The sequence below is a fragment of the Parasteatoda tepidariorum genome, chromosome 5 (genome assembly GCF_043381705.1).
Source record: "Parasteatoda tepidariorum isolate YZ-2023 chromosome 5, CAS_Ptep_4.0, whole genome shotgun sequence".
Lineage (NCBI taxonomy): Eukaryota > Metazoa > Arthropoda > Arachnida > Araneae > Theridiidae > Parasteatoda > Parasteatoda tepidariorum.
Genome location: NC_092208.1, coordinates 90234518 through 90259335, shown reverse-complemented (window position 1 = coordinate 90259335; position 24818 = coordinate 90234518). Strand labels below are relative to the sequence as shown.

Genomic DNA, 24818 nt, shown 5'->3' with positions numbered 1-24818 from the left:
ACATTTAATAAATTTTAAAAAACTAACTTTTTATAACAAAGTTAAATACAAAATACCCCTATTAAATTGTATCGCTTAGGATAAAAAACAATAATTGAAAAAAATCAATTATTTGATCTATTGAGTTCAGAACGAAAATTCAAGATAACAGCGATTGTGCAGCAATCGCAAAGTAACAGAAGGTCTACTAAAAATAATTGACAAGAATCGTTAAACCCAGACAGAAAAAAAATGGTATGAAATAATGCAGAACGAAACGATCGCTGCAAATGACTCACTGAAAATAATTAACAAGAAACCCGACAATTATTTCCGACGAAATAAAATGCACAACGATCGCAAAATGACTTAAGTCCCATTGAAAATAATCTTCAAAATAAGCAAAATCCCAAAGACAAAAATGGACATAAAGAAACTATGCATTGCGTTCTATATTACAACGCTGATCCTCGCACGAAACCGGGAGTTCTGATTCAATTCGCTCTTCGTCATTCAACATCACAAAACTAACATCATCTTAATAGCAAAACGCTATCTACATCTCTGCAGCTAGACGAAATCAAAATCGTCTTCGTTAGTGCGGTAACAGAGTTAGCCTAGTCAAGGGTCCTTGCATATTAAATCGTTAAACCTCGATTGTAATCCAATTCCGACTTCTTAAATCAGATTTCTGATGCATCGCCTAAAACGAAAGTCATTACATCGGCCTACTGATATATGCGTTAAATCGATATTTCGCGATACATTGATTTATCGCCCAGTCCTAACTATGCTCCAATTAAAAAAAGTTTTGTACAAATATAAAAGGTATACATATTAGAAAATACGTACCTAAATAAAAGTTGAATTGCAATAAAATATGAATGTTAATAGAAGAAAAAAACAATTAAAAATAACAAAACTGCCCCTCAGAGAAATCACATAATAAGCACTTTATTAAATTATATAAGTATTTTATTAGTTTTTCAGGCAAAAAAAGTCGCCATAGTCGCCTAAGGTCAAAAATAGTAGCAAATAGTTGCATTTTAGTAGCCTGTGGCAACCCTGTATATTCATAAAATATTGAAGGATAAAAGTTACTTTTAATTTCTAAAGAAACTACTCTTTAATCTTATCTGAAAATGCTACATTAAATAGCTCAGAAATTAATACTATTATTTAAACTAGACTGCAATAATAAATTGCTTTAAAAAACGCTAATATTTGATATTTCAATTTCTTCTGAGGCAATTTTTTCCCGATGATTTCTTCTGCTTTTTCTGTTGCATAAGTTGTCATCTCTTATTTGAACAGAAAAGTAGAAAAAAAACCTGGTAATTCATTGTTACTTTTAGTAACAGATACAAGTTAACAGTAGCATTTTCAAACAATTTTTTAAGTATAATAAAATATGCAAATAAAAAATATGTTTATGTATTTAATTTGGTGTACATAGAAACCATTTATGCACTAAATTATTTTCTCATTCAGGTGCATGTTTGCCACAATTATGTAAATATAATTAATTTTAGACATGTGTTTCAATAATATTTGAATACTCACAGAATACAGTGTTGCTAAACCTTCAGAGGTGAAGAATTAATGATTTAAGGTGGCAGCTACTTTTTTGTATTAAAAATCGAGTTAGGCTTGACTCAGGAGCATGAAAGCACGAGATTTGTAAAGTTTGAATTTTTTTTTGTATTTTAGATTCCACTCTTTCCCTAGTACACAGACATATAACTTTTTTTTTTGTTTAAAGTTTTAATTCAAGCTTTTACTGCATGAAAATGTATTAACCGTGATTTAAAATGTCTTAACATTTAACATACATTACATTTTTGTAACAGTACAAACAATAACATTGATAAATCATGCTGTAAGTTAGAAGTAATCTTTATAGTTCTAATAAGAGCTAATGTTAAATAATAAGACTTCAACCAGAACAATCACAGTAGGCCTTTAAAAACAGAACATTTTTGAAATTTTAATGAAAATTAAATTGTCTGGATTCAAATATATATTCTATAGTGCAAATTTCTGACATTGAAATAGTTAACAAAATAAACATCATTTTATTACTTAATCATTTATACAAAGCACTGTTTATTTATCTTTACTGTGAGGGTTGTGGTTATAAATAATATATTTTACAAACCTTAATAATTAATACTTATGTAGTATTTAACAATTGTTCAAAGTTTAAATATATTCGGGTAGAGTCTAAAACAGCAACTTTTTATGGTTTCAGTTTAAAGATGAAATTTTGTACTTTTAAAGAATGATGTCCTAGTTTTGGAACTTCTAACAATAATACTAATTCCTAAAATGTGAATAAAATTAAATACTTTTTTCATTTTAAAGCAGAAGTTTAAGTTAACTATTTTCTACCGATGAGATAAAAATTAATTTTTTCAAGCAAATATTTTATATTGCAATTTTACACATTTCAAAAAAAAAATGCCTGCATTGATGCAGGTTGCAACAAGTATTGTAATAAAAAATAATTAAAGTAAACAAGCTAAATTTACTTTAAAATGTTTTCATTTTTAAATAGTTTTTGATAAAACTAAAAGAAAGTATAAATTGAAAAAAGTGGACCATTTGTACAAAAATGCTTGTTACATTTGTAGCTAGACTTACCACTTGATTTCAAAATTATTAAAAAAGAAAAATATCAAATAAAAATTTTCTGACTTTTTCAAATTTTCAAGAAAATCTTAACTAAATTTCAGATTATAATTTTTACTATGCAAACAATATTTTATCAGATTTATATACATTTTTTACTGAATGAGCAAAGAAGCTGTAACTTTGTGATACAAAATATGGCAACTATTATCATTTGTAGGAAACAGAATTTCACTGGGTGAATGTTTAATATGTAGATTGTAAAATACACAAATATATAAATTATAAAAAACAATAACAAACAAACAAATAGCATTTGAATTTCATAATTTTCTACAAAAACAAATTTTCCTCGGCCACTAAAAGGCTACAAAGGCAGTATTAGTTGGAAATTATATTAATTTGAAATTAACATTTTTGAACATAAGTACAAACAATACAAAAATCATAAAAAACTCACAATGCTTGATATAACTATGGTAAATCTTATATAACTACTGTATATTTTATGGTAAATATTGTTTAACTTTTAAACAAAAAATTGTACAAATTATATTTCAATTTTAATAAATCTAAGAAAATTTAACCTTTTATTAGAATTTTTACAAGAAGTAAATGTAATACATTGTTGGTTTTAATTACTTTGAAGCTTATTAGCAGCTTATTATTACCATGAATTGTTTTTCACATTAGATACAGAATATTTTTAAGGTTACAGCTAAAAATGCAATATTTCCAGACCTCCCCAAAAATCTAATCTGAAAATCTCATACATAAAATCTGAGAAAGTTTACAAGAGTTTTAAGTACAGTACAGAACCCGTTATCCGGAAATCAGAAAACCGGAACGAAATTCAATAAATTTTCCCGCATTTTTTTTTAAAAAATGTTTTTTTCCTCATTAGATTTTTCGATTTTTCTTTTTTGAAAGATGTTTACCTTACCATCATTTTGGAAATAATCATTATTGTATCTTCGTTTCATCGTTTTTTCTTCTTTTTAAGATTATTTCCAAATCATTTTCGTTTTTAGTTGGGTTTAACAATTAAAAAAACAGCTTTTTGTAGCGATTCAGAAAAGTGGAAAAATCAGTTATCCGGAATAGCAATGGTCCCAATCCTTACGGATAATTGGTTCCCTACTGTAGTTTAACTAGCATAACTTACAAGTTTTAATTTTTAAAAAATAGTAAATATTCTCACCTTGGTTACCAAGTAATTTATAAAACCTATATTCTAAGTGTAGCTGAGGTGCTTTTGATTTCATGGATTCCTAAAATGAAAAAATTCATTACAGTATAATGAATGCACAGCAGCAAATCTGATAATATTCCAGTTATTTGTTTATATGATAAGTGATCAAATTTTTATAAAATTTAAAACAGAAATTATAAAGCATTACAAATAAATAAATGTTTAATGGATGTGACATTCATTTATATAAATTATATTCATTTAATAAATGAATGTTAGGTATAATTCAGATTTTAAAAAATACCTTTTAAATGTGTCAAATACAAATTAAAAGCAGTACAATTCTTTACTGATTTTTCAAGATAAAATCTAACAGAAAAGTATTTTTAAAACATTATTTTTACATATAATTTATAAAAATAATCATAATTTTTAGGAGTCTAACAAAGAACAGATGCCATTCTGCTTAAAAAGTTACTTCTGGTGTCCCAACATTTTATTAAAATTTAATCTGTTGAATGATTATTGTATAGTTTTTTTTAATGGTTATTTTTCTCTTTTTTTTCAAGGGTTTTTGAACTTTTATTCTTTACTTTTTCTAAAAGAGAAAAAAAAAAGAAATATGAGGCAGTTATAAAATTAACAGTGAACCCTCGAACTTAGCACCTTTCTCACTCAGCTCTTCATTTTCTATTTTTACAAAAAATGGCATTTTTAAATAAAAAAATTCATCATGAGTCACAAGAAACTGCATAAATTAATTTAAATAATAAGCTATACTTACGAGTTTTATAGCAACATGTTCATTGTTGTATAAATTTTTTCCTATAAAATAAAAATTATTATTACAAATGTATTTAAAATGTAAACAAAATATTAAAAAATAACAATTCAAATAGCATCATTTAAACCAAATAATTTAAAACGTAATTTAAAAAGAAAAAAAAAATCAAGAACTTAAAATGAATTAAAGTAACATTACTTTTTAAGGCATAAAAATACTTAATTATTTTAAGCTTATTACATTTATTAGCAATTTCAACAGTTTCAAGATTTTATCATAAGGGTAGTCATCTAGAGTCAAACCACTGCATTTAAATGAATGTAATGAATATTATACTCATAAAGAAAGCATTTACAGGGATCTGTCTAGGTTTTTCTGAGAGGTAGGGTGACCCGGGGTAATTCGGGATCACTCTGTTTCTGGGGTAAATAATGATCACTCAAGTTTTATTTTTTAAAAAAAATTTTTTTTTAAATTTGAGACATGGACAAGAATGCTTGTACACTTTACTAAAGTATAACTACATTTACTTAATTGTAATAGCTTTTTGTTTAATCTAACAAAATAAGTATCTTTTAAAATGCTTTCTGCATTTTCCATTTCAAAGATGGGTTTCAAAATGTGCACATTTCTGCAATATTAAATATTTTGAGTTACTTTCTTTTTCTTTGATATAAAAATAGTGTAAGCTTTTGTTTAATTGTTTCACATCTACTGTAAACATTATAATTGATTATAGGAAACTATATCAAATGTTGCCCCCTACAGATGGGGTGATTATTGATCACTGGGTAATTCCTGTTCATTTTCATTTCCTCTTATAAATAGTATAAAAAATAGGTAATCAATAGTTAATTGTCTTTTCTTAAATAACAGTTCATATTTATTAAGTGGAACAACTATAAAATCATTTTAAATATAATCACAAAATTTGTTTTTAACTGTATTCAAGACAAATGTGTTCTGATATGCATAAAATTTCTAGCTTGTCTTACCTTTCTTCTATCTTAATTTCATGTGTGTACATTATTAGAATAATTCTTAAGTTGATAAACTAACCTAATATAAATATGGTGAGAAATTATAAGCCTAAAAAGGATACTAAGCTTCTAAAAAGCAAAAATAGCTAATTTCTTTTAATGATTGAAAATTTCAGTGTGAGAGCTGCTGCCAGAGCTGAAGTATTAATCTTCATTTCTGCTTTTAAATAAAATGCTTTAATAGCTGCTTAAAAATATCTTTTTGGTTTATTTGTTTGATCTTAATGTCTTATTTGTTAATTGCCTTTGTATAATTATTTTTAAACAGCCCATTTACTATAAAAACTGGTGATCAGTAATTACCCCAGAAATGATCAAGAGAAGGGGTAATTCCTGATCACTAAAAATTTGAAACCTTTTAAATTCTAATTAGACTTTCAAACAAAAGAAGGTAGCATAGGACTCATCTCATATAGTCAAACTTCCAGTAAATAATAAAATTCTATCTTGAATAGTTTTTTCACAAAATAGATGTTTGCATTTTTTGATCAGGAATTACCAGGTCACCCTACCTATTTTGTGAAAATTTAGACATAATTTGTGAAAATTAAAAATTATATTTAAAAAAATCAACACAAAAATATGGTAAAAATATGGATTTATCATTTCTTATGGGATACAAAAATAAAATTTTAAGAAGAAAAAGTATTTTGTGAAACTACCGTTTTTCCTAAAGTTGAATTTGTGAAGCTACAGCTAAACGATAGTAAATTTGGCCTGGACAGATCCCTGATTCATAGTTTTAAAAAAAATTTAAAAAAATATTTCACAAAAAGTATAGCAGTTGACAGCTTTGTAAGCATAACATTATGTAACCATAACATTATATGTTATGGTTACAGACCTGCCAACCTTAGAAAATAAAAAAGCAGGAGACTCTTTCTGTATCACGACATAGCGCAACATTGAAAATTAAACCTGATTCACACTTCCTACAAGAAGTTTATTTCAAAATATATTATTTACATTACATAAAATAGACCACAATAAGATTCTGACACTGACTAATAAAGATACGTGTTCTTACTATAAAATATAAGGTTCTACAGAATTATATTAAAACATATCTTTTGATTTTTTCAAATTTAGGAAGAAGTTCAAAACTAACAAAATATGTCAATAATGAATACAATACTTTATAAAGGCATTTCTTAATTTTTTTTTAACTGCTACTGTTTTAAAACTGCAGATGTTGCTGACTTAGCATTATTTTAAAAAAAAAAAACTGGCATCTATAGAAAGTGAAAAAACATTTTGCCTAATGGTGTCCAAGATATCTCCGATTTTGCCATTTCATTGGTTATTGCTGCTGTTTTGGTTCACACTCACCATAATTTTTAGTGATGTTGCTATGGGGAAAAGTTTTTCTAAATAAATGCCCAGCATGATCTGAAGCACAAGTTGGGAAGGCACAAATTGTTGTTTTTTTTCCTCTATCTTGCACTAAATAGAAAAAAGCAGGAGAAAACACCCTGAAGGCCTGAGGGCGAAGATTTGAGGCAAAAGCAGGAGACTCCTGCTAAAAGCAGGAGAGTTGGCAGGTCTGTGGTTATAATAACATAACCATAACATTATATGTTATGGTTATGATAACATAACCATAACATTATTACATAAAATGATAATATATATAATAACATTATATATATTATCAGAAAAAAATTTTATAAAAAAAATTTAAAAAGAATATGGATAAAACACGAGATAGGAAAAATAGAATGAGTAAAGATTTAAATTTTTTTATTCAGCATATTTGACATAGTTTCATATAGAAAAATAATTTGATGCAAATAAATTATTTTCATTACAATTTCTATAAATTTCTTTTCTAACATACTTTGACAGCATTATCAAATTTGAAATTTCAAACAACATTTTCATTTTGTTTTTTAAGTTCAGATCCTTGCTCTAATATTTAATATTAATAGTTTCTAAATTTATTGATGTTTTGAGAAGGGAAAAAAAACAATCTCTAATTTCAAGAGTATGTTCATATGCTAGACTATTTTTCTTAAGTCTTATTTTAACTTTGTATTCAGCTCAATAAACATCAGGTCTTTTAGAAAACAGTTTAACTTTTTTATTTCTAATATAGAAGATTTAAGACATAAGTGTTATACTCTCAAAATTACAAAACTACCTATAATAATTTGAAAAATTTTAACATTTTATAACTTTATATTTAAACTGTTTCTTCTTGTCAGTAAGCAGACGTTGACAAACTTGTCAGTAAACAGATACCCAGTCACAAGGTTCTTTACTTTATGGACATTAATAAGTATCTACAGTGGTTAAGTAAATAATTTTTAATTTATTGTGTGAAATTTTAATTATATTAAATTCTAGCTGCATTAATTTCTTGCTTCTAGGTACTGATGCAGATGAAGTTGACTTTAGATTAGAGTAATGTTGCCTAATAAGTTAATTATTGCAGCATTGCTAAATTAAACAATGACAAAGAAACATTTTTCCTTATGTGAGCACCATTTATGAAACAATTTACAATTACAATCTAATTTAAATAATATTAATTTCAAAGCTATTTAATATATAATAAATAAATAAATGAAAACACAAAAGCAGCAAATGGAAAAATAAATGAATTTAATAATATAACAGTATTAAAATAATATAACAGTAGTTCAAATTTTTATGTAAATTAATACAATAAAACCTAATTTAATAAATCATTAAATTATCAAATTTTATTAAATTCTTCTTGATTAACAAATCATATAAACATATGCACTACTACAAATTACATCATTACTAATAGCATACTAATTTTTAAATGAAACACTCTTAAGTATTTAATGTAAATAGGTTTTAAAATTCTATATAAAACTAAAGTAAAAAATATGAAAATAGTTATTTCATTAAAAAAAAGACGATATAAAACTTCTGCATTACATAAAATTAAACTATTTTTAAATTTAAGCTTTTATTATAATACTTTTTGCTAAACAAATTTTAATTGTCATTTTGAATTTCTTTTATTTCGTCTAGATTCTTTCAATTTCTTTTTTTTCCCGAATTCCAACACTGATATTAATCCTGATTAAAGAGAATAAAATAATGAGATAAAGTTGAGAAATTTAATTTCTTCTAAAGTTTAAATACAGTTTAGATCATTGTCTCTATTATTGACATCCATGCAAGACAATATTATCCCATGACAATAACATAGTCATCTATTTAATAAAATTTAGACCATAGCTAAAATTCTATATTAAGTCAGAATCTTGTTCTTAAAGACAACAGCAGTTCAACAGAATCTTCTGAATTTATGGTTTAGCCTAACTAATGCATAATGGATAAAATTGAAAATATATAAACAAAAAAATTAAAATTTTAAATATGTATCACAAGGCTTAAAAAATGTTGTAGAAAATATGTTTAAAAAAAATAGAACTTACTGCACAGAATATTATTAATTTTTATTCCAGTAGGATTGCAAGACCTTTTTTTGGAAGAAAATTGCAGAAAAAATAATTTTGCTTTAGGGAAGTGTTGGAATGATTTCAGTTTTTATATCTATTAACAATAACTTAATTATTTCTTAGTGTAATAAGAGCAATATCAATTTGGCTCAAAGAATGTACAGAAAACCAGCAGAATGAACAGAAAAGCTAATGATATCCATTCATATATGATGTTGATAAAGAAAACCTAAATCCAACATTTAAATATAACTACTGTGAAATTCAAAACAATGTAGTATATTTTCATTAATAAATCTCAACTCATTTGACTGAAATTTGTTTACTAAGTACCAATTAAACTAATAATTATTAATCCAGTTATGACTAATTAGTATTTTCTATTCTGAGGTAATAAAACTACAGTTTAAATGTGTTTGCTATCATTTCCTATGAACTTATGCCATTGAATTCTGAAAAGGGTTTTTAATACTTGATAGTAAATTTTACAAAAGCATTATAAATATCAATGTGGTTAAGAAAACTCCCGCCTTTAACATTGGTAGAAGGTAACGCAATAAAACACGGACAAGTGTTTAATCATCATGGTCCCAATTTTTAGTCTGTACAGTCTTTTTTATTTACTCAAGCATGAATGAAGGTGCATTTTCCAATATAGAAGAGCAAACCCTAACACAAAATTCCCTTCATTAAAATAATAAACATAGGACAAGTACGTTTGGTTACAAAGATCAGGCATTTGAAATACTAATTACCCAATACAGCGAGTTATTCATGTACGAACATGACATAAGCATTATCGTACGTTTTAGCGGAAATTTATATATAAAACAATAATGCAAAATTAGAATATAGATGTTTATTTATCTTTTGATTCCATAAAACAAGCTTAAATCAAAACAAAGTTTCAAAAACTGACAGATTACAAAACGTGATGATAGCACATAGGTGGGGTTGTGTACAAACAAATGCTCCAACGTTAAATTTACGCAAGATATTTATCTGCAATTACTTACCAAGTCTAAGTTCTCCGAAATTTCCGCACCCAATTTTCTTTCCAACTTTAAAATTCGGTCCAACCATTAATAAACCGGAGGATTGTGTACTCCTTTCGGAATTTTGTGATGTCGTCCATTTTCTTGCATAAAACTGGTCGGACTTTTTAGCCTTTTGATTTATTTGGTCTTCTCGTGAATCTAGCTTCTGCATTTTTTATAAATCTTGCACTATTGGAATTAAATAATGTTTCCTAACTAGGCAACCTAGTTAGGTACGAAACCGCTATCGATACGGCATATACCACGATTCTTTGGGTTAGTCATAAGTTCCACATAGTGAAATCAAGGATAAAGTTGAGAGTTCATACTGTTAAAAGATGAAACTAAGTAGTCCATTTAAGCTTTAGCATTTGTTGTGAAGTCATAAAACAAGAGTGTAAATAAGTTGTTTTCATCTAAAATTTTATTTTAATATACCCTTTCAAAAACAATTGACAAAAGGCTTCTATCCCCTCAACAACAGGAGTTGCCAATTCTCAAATCGATATATAAGATATTGAATTACTTGATGCTGTTTCCAAAATTTTTTTGCAGTATTTTATTTTATTTTTAAAAAATTGCTAAATAAGGGATCTTTTAAAACATAATTTTAGCTAATGATGAGTTAAAATTACATAACTCTGCTTATTATTCTGCTTGCTTTTGAATAAACAACTAACAGTGAATCTTTCACTTGATAATGGAAAACGAAACTAGAACTGTGATACAGATTTCAGAAAAGAAAGCATAATTTAATTATTATATAGGTAAGAATAATTCAATATTTACAAATAATAGGGATTTTGGCCATTATTAAATATATATAAGCAAAGGATATTTTACGTAAGAGGCCGTCCTGATCTGAACCTAAAGAAATTCCGCAAGAGGGCGCACAAATTCATTTCAAACATATTGGCGCATTTACTGCTTCTAAAATCCTGCCATCGGGTGCATTAAACGTATGATTTAATTGGGTCCATTATTTAAAACTGTTTTATTTACTTGTTATAACTGTCGCGGTACAACAAGGGTGGCGAACCCACGTTTATCGAATCAAATATTTATCAAAATAATTAAAAAAATAAAATAATATTTTCCTTTACAGAAACTTCGTTAAAATCAGTAAATCGCAATATAAATAACTTTATAAAAAAGAAACTACAAATTCAAAAGCCTCATTACTTAAATACTGTATGCTCATTAATTATTTAAAATTAAAATTTTCAACTTACTCTTTTTAATTTTACGCGTAACCTACCAGAATAAACTGTTAAAAAAGTTTCTTAACAAATATAAATTAAGTTAGTGCTTAAAACTTAAAAATGTTCTTTTGTTTCATATATTAAATTATTTTTTAAATATCCACAACTTATACAGGAAAAAAATGGGAACTAATTGCGTAATAGCATTTGATAATAATTTATTATAATTTGAAAAATGGTGACAACAGCAAAGGCAGTAGTTTTTTTTAATGTAGTAGCAGCAATAAAAAAATTCACCCAACTGAACCTTTTCCTGCAAAAAAACTTAAATTCTTTTTTTCTTTGCTTTTTTTTTTGGTACTCAGATATCTTACGACCACTACCCAAAGCGGATCATTTTTTTTCTTATCGTCTAACTTAGTTTATAGCACCAATAGAAAACACCGATTATCTTTATGTAAAGGATGTAAAAAAAGCGTCATAAAGTTGAGAGATCTTCAATAAATATGTATAATGTGAATTTAAAAAAAGATTATGTTTTATTTTCGTTATTAAAGCTTTGTTTCATAGTTTGAACGAAGTATAGTCTTAGCCTATTCTGCGTTAAGAAGTTTTTGATTTTTTTTTTCCTTTCATAAATACGATGTGCATTAGAGCCATGGTTTATTTACATTCACCATCAAGGAATTTAGGTCTAATACTTGGGTTTGTCACTGTATTTTTTTTTTTTTTAATATTAAATAAAAAATCACTTTAGATTTTTTACTTTAAATTCCTACAAACGTAATGAAGTCCTCGATTCTTTGTTTTTATATATTTCTCATCAAACCTATGTTTATACATTTTGTATCCAGTCAGGGTTTTTTTCCGATTTTTTTAAAAAATGACCCAATTTGCATTAGAAAAATTTAGAAAAAAAACCTACATGTAAGAGGTAAGTAGTTTTGTAGTAGAATTTGCATTTTTTCCTTTTTTTAGCTTATTTGCATAGAAACTTCGCGTCATTGCCTCTAATAAACGCTGATTTATAATTTTAATTTTCAATAAAAATAAATCTAAAAAAAAAAAAGAACTTTAACCCGTCCCTTCAACAACGAAAAAGTGTGACATTTTAAAAATATTACCCCCTTTATCTCAAAATTTCAATTTCTTTTTTTAAAAAATTCAATTTTTCTTAAAACTGATATTTTTTAAGTAATTTCTCCCTCCTCTTCAAAATTCCCTGTATTTTAATTCTTTTAAGAATTTAGTTATAAGAATCTTATTTTTTCTTTTCCCTACTGTCAAAACAAAACAAAAAAAAAAATCAGAATTCTATGTTGCAATCTAGAAGAAGAAAAAAAAATGGTACAAATCCACCTCGTTTTATGGACTTTTGATGTTAGCTGAAAGGAGATTTCCTATCTACCAGTTATCTCTGGGATCTAAAAATAGGTCACCACATTGGGAAGCGAGGTGCTCTATTTTCTGACCCACCGCAGCTATGTAAATTAAAGATCGTGACAAATACTCTTAATAATATAACTCATGAATTATCTCATATAACTTTGAAATACATATTAATACAGGGAGTTCCACAATAGCCACCGTTAAGGTATTTTTTTAGAACGCAAGATTATTACACAAGAATGCAAAACTCAGGGGGTCACTAATTAATAGAAACAAAAACGCTGCTTAAAACCCAACAAATTATGACTGACCTCTTCGAAAGTCAGAGGAATCGAAAAATAGTAAAGCGATTATTGGAAAGTTTTAAAGATTTACCCCTCTGCGGAGGATCAAAATTGTGATGGCATGTCTTCGGATCATCCTCAGGGATGCTTCCCAGACCGTCGCGAATAGCCCATTGTGCAGCTCTAGTGCGACGTAAATTAACAAATCAATCATTTAAAGATTTTAGTCTTGCCTTCCTCAGTAGTGTTTCAAAACCTAATAATTATTTTTTAATAGAAATTAAAAGTACCTAACTCTTTTAATTATATACATATATATATATATTTAAAAAAAAGTGTCCATTATTGGCGATCGAAATGGACTGCAGGTGGCGTAGAGCAGAACTCTTTTCCTATGGCAACACTTCACATGCTTTCCCCATTAGCGTGTGGAAAGTCATAGAGGAAGGAAGTACGTTAGTTTCTCTCTTGATTTTCATATAGATTAAAATCTTTTAACTTGAAAAACTATATGGAACTGAAAACTACATTAAACATAGTTCTAAAGAAAAGTATTATGGAAATTTTAAAAAATATTCTTATTAAATAAAAAGGAAAAATATTAAGAAAAGGGAAAATATCGTAGTACATTCCTATACAACTGAAAAGAGGAGGAGAGGGAAGGGAGAAGGGCTAAAAGCATGAAACCGGTCTCTCCCCAGATGGCGTATTCGAGTGTTGCGATCGCGAATTGGAAAAAGATGATTTTCGCGTTTCTCAATTTCATTATGGGATGCAAGTGGAAAACGCAAGAATTTTTTTCTCGTACAACTTTTTAATAGTACATACAGGGAGAGAATTATTGAGCTATATGAAATAATATCTTCATAACTTCTGAATGGTTTGCATGATGGAATTTTAACTTCGTGGTTGATTGCAGGGGAATTAGTATGCGCGTGCGGAATTAGTATGAGTATGCGGAATTAGTATGCGTTATTGTCGCCCATTTGCAAATAAAAATATCGCTCTACAGCGTGCTTGATCGAGCGTATATCGCTTGTGAACGCCTACCATGCGATAAAATTACAGCTCTAGCTCCATTGAGGTTCAAAGGAAGTTAGCAACCGACCATTAGCTGAAGAAAGCTGGTCTAACAATCAAGAATTTGATTCACAAGTTTGAGAGAACTGGTAATGTCTGTGATGATAGTGTTGGGAATATCGGTCGACAAACAAGAGTGAAAACGCTTAAAAACCTCAAGAAAACACACTCTGTGTTTCTGACTAGCCCAAAGAAAACGATCAGACGAGCTGAACAAGTTAGAATCAACCGAGAGACCCTGCGACAAATTGTGGTTGAAGACCTGCATTTCTCCCAGCTCAAAATTCAAACCTAACTACCATTAAGCCGCATAGCTATGGAACAGTGGTTGTGTTGGGTCAACACTATTGTCTAGAGAATTTCTGACAGGAATTTGATGTGGGTTTGGTTTAGCGACGAAACTCACTTTCACTTAGATGGGTTCGCCAATAAGCAAAATTGACACATTTGGGGGATTAAGAATCCGCGTTTCGCGATAGAGAAATCTCTCCACCCTGGTGTGCAATGTCAAGTCACGGAATAATCGGTGAGATATTCCTTGACTACAGAAATATACGTGAAGGTTTTAGAAAATGATTTTCATCCCCATTTTTCCAAAGAATCCACGATTTCAACAAGATATGGTTCATTCAAAACGGAGCTCGACCCCATCGAACAAAGATAGTATTTAATGTCCTGGAGGAGCACTTTGGAGACCGCATTCTGGCTCACGGGTACCCAGACGCCACCGGAATGGGTCTCTCTTGGTCGCCACGTTCTCCGGATATGAGTAAATGTGATTCAGTTTTATAGAGCTATATTAAAGACAATGTGTACAGATATAAAACCCGAAAACTGTCATTTAGAAGGTCATTGACAGCATCGATGTTCTGACATTTCTACGGGTTACGCATAATTTTACTATTCGTCTGAGTCACATCTTAGCCAATGATGGCAGGCATATCGAACACATCAACGTAAATTCGAATATCTGTTCATATGTTGAATAAAGTTTGTGCAATCAGTACAGTAGTTTTTAAACAATTTAAGTTTTATTTCATATAATTCAATAATTGTCTTTCTGTACATACGAAATACCAAGATATATAATTTTTAAATCGGCTTTAAACTTTTTTTAAAAACAACCGAAGCTCAAACTGTTTTTTCTTTCAGTTTATTTTAAAATGACTAAGTAAAATAACCCTAGAGAAGAAATTTCGAATTATGTTCCGGACCATATCTTTAATAAAGAAAAAAAAAAAAAAATTCTGAACACTCGAATGCATTCTCATTTTAATTTAGCTTTAAACTTTCTTGCTTCATACGATTTGTAATGCGTGAAACAGAAGATATTTCTAATCATTCCAAAAAATATTTTTCGAAAGAAAAAAAAAATTTAAATTGTAAACGGAATGAACTTCTGCTAACCATTGGTAAGCAGGTATGAGGATTAACTGCTCTAGCCTTTGCCTGATGATTTTCAACCAGATAGTCATTTCGTCTCTTGTTATGGGATTATAGTTTCGGCCCAATTGGTTTTAATTCTTTTCTTACGTCGCATTTTTTTTTTAAAAATCTAATTTTTGCTTCTTTTGAATCAATAAAATTAGGTAAATAATTTACCTGGATACCCTTATTAAGCAAAAAATTTTATTTCCCACATTCTCAAAAGAAAAAAAAGGAATAGTCATAACTTAACTTATTTTTTATTTTATATATCTAAATCGCAAATTCGCCCCAGTTATGGGTTTTCAACTTAACGTTTCGTTTTGCTTTGACACGCAAAAACTAGAATTCAAAATTTGAAATTAAAAAGGTGTGTAAAAAAATATGCAAGAAGTATGATGGAATCTTTAAAAAAAAAAAAAAATTAAGATTTGAAAATAAGTTTGAGAATTATCAACTGTTAAATTTAAATGAACTTAATTATAAAAAAAAAAAAAAAACACGAGGGACGATTTACAGCAAGTTCAATTACAATCACTGTGTTAAAATTTGATATTCTGAAGGTGTCATTTTCATTTATAAACTTAACACGTTTTTTTTTCTTCTTTTTTCGGAATTTCGATTTGCTGAAAAGTTATTACAATTTTGAACGTGTTTTTTTTTCAATCCAATTTTTTTGTTGGTATTAATGACTACTTGACTATTTATACATTGTAGAAAAATTTATTTTTTTTCGAGATTTTTTATGCTCACGCGAGACTTGATCAACTCGCCAGATATAGATCTTAACATTTATATCGAAATTTTTTAAAAAATATGAAAGGCTCAAGAGAGATAAAAACCATTTCCAATTTGATTTGTTATATAGTACAGCACTTAAAGGAATACCATTTGTTCCAAATAAGCGATTATGCATTAGTTAATATATGTTTTTACTAGGTTTTACTTTGAAATAGTATGTAATATATAATTAAGGACATCAGATCATTTTCTTCTTCATGAATGGTCCCATTCATGGGTAATTTTTCCGCATATCAAATTGATTCATATTATGATTATGGATTTATCGGTTTTTAGTAGTTCAGATGGGATATACAGTTAGCCGATCTGTTGTTTTTAGGTTTTGTAATAGCCAAGTTCACTTCAAGATCTAGAGAAGGTAAGGGATTGTTCGAGTGCTGAAGTGCATTTAGTTCTTTTGTGCTTTCCTACGAGTAGAAGAAACTCATCTTTTGCTACAAGCAAATCTTGAAAATAACATTTCTAAACGTTTAATACATCAAAGATTTCGCTCACAAATTCTTCGTTTTTATTTCCGCAGGTGGTAGTTTTTGGCTTGAATTCCCTTATCATATTATCGACTAATTTGTAGAACCTCCAATATTTTTTTGGTTGTTCAGGCTTTCCAGGTTTTTTTTAGTAAGTCCTAATGAGAAAAGCACTTTTCTTATGCTTTCTTTTTCTCTATTTTCTCAAATCTTGATATTATTCGAATAAGCTCTAATATGGTGTTTCTGCAGCATCAATCTTTAAGCCTTATTCTTGTACTCAGTCGGAGGCCTTTGCACGCTCGTTTCTGATGCAACATTTAAAACTTGGAATGGTTTCACATGTGGACTTTAAAATGATTTCCATAACAGAAGTCCAATCTAAGTCATAATTTGATTTTTCTGGTTTCATGTCTTCAGATAATTTGTGTTTATATTATTTAAGAATACTGTAATCCTTAAGTTTTGTAATGCCTGGTTTAAAATTGGTGTTTTTCTTCTGAGAATAGAATTTCTTACACAATCTAAGTTTAACGGAGGAGATAACAAGAACATGGTCGGTGTCGAGATTTGTACTACTGTAGCTTCTCTTATCCGTCACATTGTTATGTCTTTTATCCGAGAGTTTGATTAAGAGTTAAAACCATCAGGGTAACACAAAGTGTTCTCGCCAATGGCATACTGGATATAAACATATTTGAGAGAGCAAAGTCGAAAATATCTGTCCATTTCCATTTTTTTCACAGTGCAGCACAAGATTTAAGTCGTTCTCTTTTGAGCTTAGCGTTGAAATCTCCAAGAACCAACTTCAGGGTAATAATTATAACTCTCCAACATAGAAAAAAAATTGCTTAAAGCTTGAAAAAAATCCCTATTGGGCGTGAAAATTCCATTCCAATAGGGATTTTTAAGGAAACTTACTCAATTTTAGGGAATTTTCTAAAATGTATAAGAAGCCAGGAGAATTTTCATTAAATCAGTAGAAACTGACAAAATCTAGTAGTCTACTGGAAAATAAAGTAGAGTTGGCAGTTATGCATCATAATATGTTTTTACTACCATCCATACATAGGAATCTATATATTTAGAATAAAGATTTAAGTGAGAAAGGATAACAAAATACTTTACCAAAATCAGACAAATCAGTATTGAAGGCAATCATAGCACAGGTGGCATTAAAAAAATCAAGACTCAGTTTTTTTGACTGATAAATCTCAAAAAGAGTTCAATCAATCGCCTTTGCCCCCGTTTCGTTTTTGCAACTATTAGTCTCATAATTTTTTTAAATATATAAAGCTTGAAAAAATTTTTGTGAATTGTGATATTGGGAGAAAACTTCAAGACCAATTTTTAAAAAAAATTATAGAATATTAAGACTGTTCACTCCCTGCCTCGTATAAACAACATCAGAGGAGGGATACTCTAAAAATTTTTGAAGCTCTATTCTAATTTTAGAAAACTTGTTTACACTGGGTTAATCATCTATCAAATGATGAGATGAACTTTGAGAATTATACAAAAAATATAGAAAGTTATATGTTGCGTCTCTTTTAATTAAATAACAACTAAAAAACCAAATAATGATTCAATAACACAGTCTCAGAAATTTTTTTTTTTTATTTAACAATATTTTTTGAGCCTATTTGTTATAAAAAGTTTCCTTGAAATTCAATAGTGATGAATGGAAATTAATATATAGCAAAACAGGCACCCAATTGTCAAGTAAGGAAAAAAAATGAAAATTTAATTATAAAAATGTTGAAATTGTAAAAAGACTATGGAGAGCATCAAGGCTTCATAAGCTCAAAAGTAATCAACAGGATGCAATCCCTCTCTTTAATAAGGAAAAAAAAGAGTAAAAAAAAATATTCAACACATTGTTTATATATATAATTTATGAAAAAAGATAATTTAGCTTGAGTTCACAAAATATGCCCAAACACAATGAAAATTAAGTTATAAAAAATCTATGGAAAGCATTTAGCTTTATTAGAGCTGAAGCATTCGAAAGGATAATACTCTTTTTTTCCCCTTCATAAAAGAAAAAATATAAAGACTAATTCAACTCGTTGTTTACTTATGAAAGAATCTAATTTAACTTTGGTTGACATAATACACATAAACGTGACAAAAACACAATGAAAATTGAGCTATAATTTGTAAAACATCTATGGAGAGCATTTAACTTCATGAGAGCTGAAGCAATCAACAGGATTCAATCCTCCCAATTATTCAATTCGTGTTACATTTATGAAAGAATCTAATTCAACTTGGGTTCACAGAAACACAATAAAAAATTCAATAAAAATTTAATTATAGAAATTATAAAACATCTAAGGAAAGGATTTAGCTTCACAAGAGTTAAAGCAATCACAGGATGCAATTCACTTTTTTTTTATATACATAAAAGAAAATATACAAAGGAGAGTTCCAATCATGGTTTGTTTATTTTTGTGTGAATCTAATTTAACTTGGCATAATATAAACATTTTAAAACACGCAAACACAATGATAAAAAATACAATGGAAATTAAATTATACAAATTGTTATAACACTATTTAGAGCATTATTTTCATGAGAGTTGAAACAATCTACAGATTTCGTTCCTCCCCTTTATTTAAGAAAAAACAAAGAAAAATTTAACTCAGGTTTTATTTATGAAAGAATATAATCTGAATTGGGTACCCACAGTATACACAAACACAATGATGAAAAATACAATGAAAATTGAATTATATACAAATTTTATGAAGAGGATTTAGCTTCAAGAGAGCTGGAGCAAACTACAAGACGCAATCCTCGTTTCTTCTTTCATTATAAAAGAAAAATTCAAGTTGCGGTTTGTTTATAAAAGAATCTAACTCTGGTGAATAAAAACATAAATCTTATGTAACATAATTTTAAACATGTACAAATGCTTTTATAAAGTGAGTTAGTGAATATTTATCAACTAATTTATTTGCATTAAGCCTAATTTTAGAATTTTAATTGTATAGACAAATCTTTCGAATTTCTCAAAATAGATCTATAAGTTTTTAAACAGGAATCTTTAAGATAATTTTTGAGCTGATTTCTCAACAGTGAATATTATTTTTTAAACAGTAAATTTTTGGTATATTTACATCGTTATTTTTGAAACATAACCAAACATCAGATGAATCACAGCTTCAGAAAGGAGAAATCAGGTCAAAAGATTTCTTTCTTTGAAATATCAGGTTTGGAATGCATAAGTTTTCTCTGAAAATATGCATAAAGTTCGGAAACTTTAGGAGAAAAGTCATTGGCTGCTATCCAATCCGCCAAATTCTGTGGAAGTTGCTGCCCTCGAAAAACGATTAATTTTAAAGAGGTTAAAGCAGTAGCATCTTGTATCAAGTTATATCCTGCAAATAAGAACAACCATTAAATATGATTTAAATAAGAAATAGAAATAAAATAACTTTTATTCAATAAAACACATAATTTGAATTGTTAAAAATTTATTAAATGAAAAACAATAAAATGTTATATAACATTGAAAATTACTCTCTTCAAATTAAATTTTTTTATCTGTATAAGAAATACAAATAAAGTCAAACTTGTAGGTCGCTTCATTTAAGACATTATTCCGACCTGCCATCCAAATTCAATGAAAGAGAAATACACTATTTTTCTTAAAATGGAAGAATGGTGCAAGGAAATTATGGGTTCTTAGGAACTGGGACTACAGTAATTTTGGTTAATTTTTACTAAAAGTGAGTCCCCATTTAAAATATGAATTTTAAACCCCTTTATTATTCACATTCATAATATTTTATCTATTAATAGACAAAATAAAGAATTTCAAATCAAGAAGAGTTATATTTGAAATTACAAATCACTGTTACCACTTAGTACCACCCTCATAATATTGGGTAGTTTAAAACAAAGAAAAAGTCAACAAAAAAAAAATGTTCTTGAAAAGCCTAGAGAATAAATGTTTTGTTAATTTTCTATATTTGAACTATAGATTTGAAATTTAGCAAAACATCGGAATACAAATTTCTGATTCCCGGAAGTCTAAGAATTAATGCCTTTTAGATTCTTAAAATTTTTTGAATAAGCCAAAAAAAATAATGAAGCTGGAATCACAATAAAAGGGGTTCCAGTAGCTCAGTCGGATAAGACCTCACCCACTTTGCTGGTGGAAATCAAAGGAATGTGAGTCCTCTTGCCAGTTGTGGCAAGGAAGTTTAAAAAGAGGGGTACCAGCTCAGGCACTATCCACATCGTCTGACTAGGGTTAAAATTAAGCCGCATTTCTGCCAAAAATGTTTAACGATAATAAAAAACAGGGATAGGTGATTGGCTATGGTTAGATGTAGGTGAAATAATAATATATGTTAATATAAAAAAAATTGAAGTTGCAAGCAAATCTTTTCACATGTGATTCATTATAAGTAAGGAGAGCCGTAGTGGCTCAGAGGATAGTGCGCTCGCCGCCCAATGAGGTGAAGGGGGTTTGAATCCCAGCGATGTTAGTCAATATGAATTTTGCACCCAGTTCGCACAAACCACAGTGCTGATGTAAAATATCCTCAGTGGAAGACGAATTATAGGTTAGAGACCCCATGCCATCTGACTAACAGTGGGAATGTAACACTATGTAATGCAAATGCAGATTACATCCACCAAAAAGTCCCCCATGAAGGTAAGTTTGACCCAATGCTTAATCCAGGAGTTCCCTTGTCTTCTGGATTGGGTTCAAAATTTCAAGGTTACATAATAGTCGTAAACCCCCAAAAATGGGTCGGCTTTCAATGATGGTTATAAATTAAAATATAAATCAAGGAGGAAGTTGAATTATTACGTTTTTATTATTACAGTCTTTTTTTTTTTAAGAAAAAAAAAATGTTTAGAACTTACCAACATCTGATGAATGCTTTTCAAAGCAGTTCATAAGAAATAATTCTGGGTAGGTTCCATCAGGTGAGAAAAAGCAAATTTCAGCTGAAGTAAAGAAAAGAAACATTAACTTACAAGCATTCATTTGAAAATGATTATAAAAAAGAGGGGAAAAAAAGACTAATGAAATATCAGTGTATAAATAGATCAGTAATCCTAACCTTTAGTTGTGAATTTTTAAACTATATTTAATCATCGAAAAACAACAGGGCTTGAAATTAATGGGTTTGGAACCCTAGAATTTAACTCGGACCACCATAAAATAATTTTTAGTGGTCCCACTGACTAGCAACTGATGTAAAGGTAGATGCCATTTTGATTCTTAGTTTCCTGTTTTTTTCTGTATTGTGTCCAAAATAGAATATTTCAACATAATTGTGAAAGTAACACATTCTTTGTATTTTCTATTTGAATTTATTTCATAAAATAAAAATAAATAAATAAATGGATCAGTAAGAATGTGTATGAACTAGTAATATCTTTAAGTTACTGATTCTTTTTGATATTTTTACCCACACAATTAAAAGAAACGATTTTAAGCACTAATATTTTAATTATTGCTTTTCAAAAAAATAATAAAATAAAATAAATAAAGAAAAATACACTTCGAAACAATGACTTTAAATTGAGATTTCTTTTTAATAACTTCTTAGACTAGAACAGTAATAAGAATAAACCTGAAGCAACATTTGATGTTTTTTTAGATTCAAACTTTCTCTTTTTCTTTCAAACTTTAGATTAATTTTAAATGAAATATTTCATTCTTTAAGTCTTTTATTTTTTAATAAAAGAATTTGCACTGTCACGCTTATTTTGCGCTGTTGTGATTGTAATCATTCAGAAAAAAAAGATCGTGGCAGAAGATAAGTTATTTGAATAATTTAATTCTGCTACATTTATACTACTTGCAGAGGGTTTTTATCGAAATTTTTGAGGGGTTCAACACATTCATTGCCAGCCAAATGCCGGTGGTTACATTATATCTGTCATTGAAAAATAGTAATCTATAAAGATAAAATCAAAGTTAAATTTTCTTACTTTAGCAACCATTTCAGTTTTTAAATTTTACAATAAGTTCATTTAAATAATATGTTATTGTCATGATAAAATATATTCACTGCAAAATAGTTGGAAGATAAATGTATCTGGCTACCACTTCATTTGCTTTATTGACACTAACCGTAGTAAAGAGTTTCCTCGTGCGATAGTGCATGACCCGGCAACGAATTGCAGCAATCTGGGAACAAATATGCATTATTTTGCTCACATAATATCTCTTGGTGCTTACATTATCTGTATATAATTCTAACTTGTTATGCAAAGTTATGGAAATTACCTTAATCGATTAAAAAATATATGATTCATCAAGAACCATCAAGGGGAATATATATATTTCTTTTTGGCAGAAAAAATCGTTTGTCAAAAGACAATTTGTTTCACCGAATTTACAATTTTAACTGTATTTGGTGAGGTGGCCAAAGCTAAGCGCAGGACCTAAATATATAATTGGGATATCTATCTGCTATTGGTGCTTTCATCTTCTACTTATAGGGGGGACCATGTGTTCTGTTGGGGACTGCTTTTTAGAGTTGTGACCCACACAAATATTAACACCCTCGGCTAATGAGTACAAATTTTAATATTGTGATGCAATGTCAAAAATATATAGCAATATTTTCCTAAATAATTTAATTTCTACATTGGTGCCAATATTTCTGTTAACCAAATAAAATTTTATAAATAACAATGGTTTTCATCAATGAAATTTTGTATTTCTGACACTTAACACCAAAAAGGGGTGATTGTTCACAAATCACCTCTTTAAAAATTGCAAACTTCAGAAGAAAACATATTTTGGTGCTCCCGTTCTCGAGTTATTAGCAAACATACATCCACACAGACTGTTGCTTTTATGTATACAGAAATATATTTAACGCTTGTTATAATAAATATGACATAACAAATTTCCAGATTACCTTCAATATTAAAAATATAAAACTGAATCTTTATAACAAGTTAAAAATTTACTATCTTGCAGCTATTACAAATTTTTTTTAGGGAAAAACATTTTTATGCAGTTAAGTCACCAATATGAAATGTAAAAAGTTGATCTAGATGAAATTTTTGGTATCATTACAAAAAATCGTAACCACTTGTTTGCTAGTTTAATCCTTTATCTTTTAAGGGCAATGTGTGGGCAACTACCACGAAAGTTATCTGTTACCTAANAAAAAAAAAAAAAAAAAAAAAAAAAAAAAAGAAGATACCTCAGTATTTTTACAAATCTAACTACATATTCAAAAAGTGTGCCTTTTGTACACTACATACCTATCACGCTTTTCTCATCAATATTTACTGTAATCAATGACATCAAAAGGTATCACACTTCATTTAATTTTCGTCATGATAAATTGCTACAATTGTTGTTCAAACAATCCTGTCGTACAGAGCTACATAATTCGATCTATAATCTTTAGCCAAAAACAGTCTACTGTAGACATGCATTTTGAATCAAAATAGTTATTCTAAATAAAAGATAAACTTGTCTAATTCTTTCTCCAGTTTTTTTATTGCTATTTTTACATTAAGTATGCATATTTGTTTATAATGACAAGTGAGCTATAATGCCAATTTTATCTGCTAGGATGAATTTATTTATAATACACTTTTACAATATTAATAAAAAATTCAATTAACTTACCATAAAGATTGCAGAATATAGTAAGAGCTTTCTCATTTGTGTCCAATTCTGAATAGGCAGTTATAGCAGGGATAATGTGTGGTTCTAGTAGCTTATCTTTGGCCCACTGCCAGCCTTCTTGAGCAGCAAATATTAATAATGGAATAGTTGACATCATCACCTCATTTTCACTGGGAGCTAGAATTATAACGCAGGATTAGTTAATACAAACAAATAGATTATTTCTGAAAAAGTGCATGATTGTTCAAACTCTCTATCTGTAATTCTGTGTCTCTTAATTTTCCTGCAACAAGAGATTTTATTTTATAACCAGCAACAAACTACTGATCCATTTTGGGGTTTATAACTATCAATATTAAACTCCATGGCCCTGTAATTTTACTTAATCTTTATATTTTAAAGTAAAAAAATAAATAGAAGCTTTACCGTCATAAAATTCTCA

At 28.4% G+C, this 24818-nt stretch overlaps 2 protein-coding genes across 11 annotated transcripts in view; both read right to left on the bottom strand.

The window, feature by feature from the left end:
* Positions 1–10614, bottom strand: part of LOC107449292 (casein kinase I gish) — a 39704-nt gene extending 29090 nt beyond the window's left edge. For all 4 annotated transcript variants that reach the window (XM_016064786.3, XM_043047081.2, XM_043047082.2 and 1 more), the window contains exons 1-3: positions 10083–10614; positions 4587–4627; positions 3812–3881 (exon numbers count right to left, since the gene is read on the bottom strand). In XM_016064786.3, the coding sequence (XP_015920272.1) occupies positions 3812–3881; positions 4587–4627; positions 10083–10275 (304 nt within the window). In that variant the 5' untranslated portion in view covers positions 10276–10614. The remainder of the gene's footprint in view (positions 1–3811; positions 3882–4586; positions 4628–10082) is intronic.
* A 7736-nt stretch (positions 10615–18350) lies between these two features.
* Positions 18351–24818, bottom strand: part of LOC107449294 (serine-rich adhesin for platelets) — a 38523-nt gene continuing 32055 nt past the window's right edge. For all 7 annotated transcript variants that reach the window (XM_043047084.2, XM_071180764.1, XM_071180763.1 and 4 more), the window contains 3 exons: positions 24377–24553; positions 21637–21720; positions 18351–20135 (listed from right to left, as the gene is read on the bottom strand). In XM_043047084.2, coding sequence (XP_042903018.1) covers positions 19939–20135; positions 21637–21720; positions 24377–24553 — 458 coding nt within the window. In that variant the 3' untranslated portion in view covers positions 18351–19938. The remainder of the gene's footprint in view (positions 20136–21636; positions 21721–24376; positions 24554–24818) is intronic.